This window comes from Monopterus albus, unplaced genomic scaffold (assembly GCF_001952655.1).
Source record: "Monopterus albus unplaced genomic scaffold, M_albus_1.0 scaffold43.1, whole genome shotgun sequence".
NCBI lineage: Eukaryota > Metazoa > Chordata > Actinopteri > Synbranchiformes > Synbranchidae > Monopterus > Monopterus albus.
The window spans coordinates 77699-82178 of record NW_018127923.1 but is presented as its reverse complement, the minus strand read 5'-3'; the positions used below and the strand labels follow the sequence as shown (position 1 = coordinate 82178).

Sequence of the window (4480 nt, the reverse complement as noted above, 5' to 3'; positions counted from 1 at the left end):
AAGAGTTTGAAGGGGTCAAAGAATTTACATTTTCTTTGTCTACTGAGACATGACTGATTGGGGCTTTTTTTTATTCATCATGGCTCATCAGCTGCACTCATGAATTACTTTATGCATCTATGTGTAATTATTGTGGATTAATCAATATTTATATATTAATAATGCATCAAATGGCCATAATGTAAAAGAATTCAAGTTTCACCTAAAATCTTCTTAGCAACTGTTTGTGGAACATTTAGCCTCTAAAGAGCCAGGTGTCAGGAGGTCAGCACGTTGGTCCATGTAACATTTTGACTTGTTACACTATAACAAAAAAATTGACACATTTTCATTAAATGTTATGCAAATGTTGATGATCACCAGCAGATGATCACTAATTCAAAAAGATTTCCTTTAACACCAGCATCAGGCCAAATGTGTTTATTGTAAAAGAATAAACTATTAAAAGGCAGACTGCCATGAAGTTACTGAACAAATGCAAACTTCCCATTCATCTTCTTTCAGTGCCCAGTCTTTTAAGTTATTTTTACATCTTTATTTATGTTACTCGTATGATTTTGACATGATGGATATCAAAATCATCAGCATATTGCTTATCCCCTTTAACACATCTAATATAAAGAACGTACCAGCCTCTACAAGTTACCTCCCAGACTTTATAAATTTAGATAAGGTATTTTAACCAATTCTATCTTTTCTTTGTATTTTTTCTTTCTTTCTTCTGGCATTTTAATTTAGCAGGGCAATGATGTCACAACACCCACAGATGCAAATAATTTGCACACTCGGAGAGAGAGAGAGAGAAAGAGAGAGAGAAAGAGAAAAAAAACAAGCACTCAAACTCAGTGAAATGTAGTGTAACCTAACAACTCAGGTCTGGTAAGAGAACAATAACACTGTACATGATATTGCTCAAACTGTTATACCAATCCTCACAGCAGAACTCAAATTAGCATATCTTCTGTGGTCAGTGACCGCTCAAAGCCAGCCACTCTTACTTTAATCATTTTGTTTGAAATGCCCATATTTGGGGCCTAGGGAAGTACTAAAACTGTCAGTTGGCTTGAAGCCTTCTTGATAATTTCATTACAGACCACAGTGTTTCATATCAGTGGTGATTTTTGTTAGTAGTACACATCTGTTTGTAAGGTATTTCAATGTGTCAGCATTTGAGGTTAGATACCTAATGTTGTAGTGTTGATTATTTCCTATATACCATCTGGCAATAAGAAAGGTATAATTATAGGTATTCAGTGCAATTAATTCTTTTTTTTTACGAGGATAATCACCTTTATTGGCCAAGTATGTTACACACAAGGAATTGGAAGCAACTTGGGGGTTCAATGTCTTGCCCAAGAACACTTTGACACGTGGACTGCCGGCACCTAGATTTGAACCTGGGAGACGACTGCTCTACCCACCGCATCACTGTCACCTCCCTAATTCTGTCAGTAGTGTTACACTAAATGAGGCAGGCACAATGTAAATGAAATCAGTCACATAAACCTAAATAGTAGCACCTGGATCTGTTCTAGAAAGCCGGGTCCCTGTAGTTACCTCCACCGAGGAAGTTATGTTTTTGGTTGTGTGTGTGTGTTGGTTAGAAGGATTATGGATCATCAGCATACTTGGTACAGACATTGCTGGGGACCAGCACTAGAAGTGAATAGAGTTTGGCTGAAAAAGGTCAAAGGTCAAGGTCACAAAAAATAATGAAATTTATTACAACAATCCCTACTTTTAACTATAGGGCAAAATTTTCAAAAAATCATATCTGTCAAAACTTATCAAAGTCATTTGAAATGTAACACATATGTAGGATGGCATTGGCTAAGACCAGATCAAATTTCATCAGGATCTGATGTGGATTCCGGATCTAACATCCATTTAAATTTAATATTAAAAATTTCATTTAATGCATATTTTCTGCCATTACCTGGTCTACAATGAAGATAGAACCCTGAAGTGTTCCGGTATCTATCTATCATACCCTAAAAGATGTTCTGACAACAAGGATTTTAGGCCACATTTTATGCTGTTCTGGATCTTGTTTTTCACAGGAGATCCATTTGAGCGAAAGTTGTGCTTTGGTGAAGATACATGCGCTCTTGAGTGCTCTTATTTGACATGAAATAAGGATTGTTGTGTAGATCATGTTGTATTGATCACTTCCCTTTCCTCTCTCATACAGAAAAAGAGACATTTCTGGAGCCATTTGTGCTGAAGGATCTGCTTCCATCCTCATTAGGAAGTTACTATCGTTACACCGGCTCTCTGACAACTCCACCCTGCAGTAAAGTAGTTGAGTGGATCATCTTCAGCAGACCTGTCTATGTGTCATACAAACAGGTGAGAAACACACATAATATAAACAAGTGCAGGCTGCATGTACCAGTTTTACTGGTAGAAACGTATTGAATCTTACTGCATCCATATTTAGGATTTCTGTCCAAGGTCACAACTGAAAATTCTTCTTACTGAACTATAAAACTATTATCATTATCCTGAGTTTCAAGGTTGTATTTGTTATCTTGTGATCAGTGCTTACAAGAAAAGACTGGTGGTTTTCTAATGTTTTTATTTTCCAAACATCTCCGATATTTAAAGTACCCATGGCATGCTCATTTTGCTCATTTCCAACTATTTAATGTTTAATCTTGGGTACCTCTAGATTAGCTTGGCACCCCTCATAACTCCAAATAGTCTAATTATTTCAGAATGAAAAAAGCCAGAGAGCCTCTTCCTAAAAACAAGAGGATAGTTTGTGAACATTGCAGGATATGGTTCTTATTACCATTGCTAACTCTGAGAGATGAGACAGTCCAAGTAACTTCAAAACAGTGCTGATTTATTCAAAGGATCACAGGTAAAATTAACATTACACGCTCAGGTATCTTGCACCTCCAAACTGCTCGCAGGCAGATGTAAGATGAAAGACCCTGAACCCACCAGGCCTATACATTATATCCCCTTGGTTGGGCTAGCCCCATACTACCCAGAAAACGTCAACCGAGACGTCTCTGTTACCAGCTTTGCAGCTGGCCCTAGCAGTAGTCAAAACATGAAGCAAATCAATGTGCATGTGTGTGTGTCTGTTGATTAAATGGTGTGTAGCTAGAAACATTCTCACGACCTCTAGTACATGTCGTGACTCAAACATAAGAACATATTATGGCTAAGGCTACAGTTATACACGTCGTAATAATAATATTAAACACCCTGTCTGCTGACAGTCATCAACTCTTCTCTCTAGTTATCCTTGACCAGATGTACCCTGTAGAAACTCATAAGCATGCCTAAGCATTTAACAGTCTAACCAGACATCCTATCTCCACTAAACATTTCTAATACATAAAATATCTATCCAATTTCTATCTGACTAAAAATACCTAACAGGAAGCAAATGGAAATGTATCTAAAAATAAGTGTACCTCTGTCTTAGGCTTCAGACACTTGCATTGTCTAGATATCAAAGCATTTCCTAATGATAGAGGTTGGAGCCTCTGGTCTGATCATTGTTTTCCATTGGGCAGGGATTTTTAAAGACTGGAATGATATTATACATGTTCCAGACGGTGGAGACAGAGCAAGAGTCTAAAGTGCTTTGGGTGAGCTCAGTGGCACAGGATTTCAGTAGCCTGGCTGGGATACCATCAGGACCTGCCAATTTTCTGAAATAACTGAAGAGAGCCTGGACCTTGGCAAGAAGCCATCTACCAACAGCATTAAGGTGGAAACCCTCCAGGTGACCTGTGAAATCCTGCTCCATCCTTGTCCCAGTCTTAAGGTCTTTTTACACTGGAGGCGTATTTTTTGTATATTTTTTTGCACATTGATAATTTTCAAACCAGTATTTTGTCAATGAATGCATCAACAGTGGAATATTGCAAAGTGAAAAGCAGCTGTCAATTTTTTTCAACTTTTTGCAAGCAACAGGAACATGTAACCAATTATGATGCAGCTTGCTAGAACATTGCAACATTGTTACCATAAGCACATAGTGCACCAGCCAGCTAAATCTATCTAATTCATTTTTATCAGCATGATAGCAGGTTCTTCGTTGCAATGACCTCTAAGCCAGCTAAATCTATCTAATTCATTTATTAAAGTGATGTTCAGTATATATTTTACTTCAGACACACAGTCAGGTGCTATTCCGGGTCACTGTAATTGCTCCTCTGCCTCTTCCAAGTCCAGCTTCTCAAATTGCCCCAAGGACATCCTGATGCAGGTCCAAGAATGACCATGGTACAGTTTCAACTCCTGCACCAAGCAGTGAAACGTTCCAAGTTGCCTTTTTATAATGCACTCCTTGTATTTAGCCGAACCATCACTTGCAGGTCATCATCTCTTGATGTGGACTTTTGTAGCACGACCTACTAGAACTTCACATTCCCTATTTGTGTTGCATTTGGTATTAATATATGTATATGGTGCCTTTAAATTTTTTCATGGCACTCTAAAGACCTTTAGTCTCAAC

At 37.9% G+C, this 4480-nt stretch overlaps 1 protein-coding gene across 1 annotated transcript in view; it reads left to right on the top strand.

Moving 5' to 3' along the window:
- The window catches only part of LOC109960064 (receptor-type tyrosine-protein phosphatase gamma-like), an 807477-nt gene extending 803234 nt beyond the window's left edge, over positions 1-4243 (top strand). Inside the window, exons 7-8 of the mRNA XM_020599907.1 lie at positions 2192-2349; positions 4193-4243. Of these exons, the coding sequence (XP_020455563.1) occupies positions 2192-2349; positions 4193-4243 (209 nt within the window). The remainder of the gene's footprint in view (positions 1-2191; positions 2350-4192) is intronic.
- Positions 4244-4480: the final 237 nt, after the last annotated feature.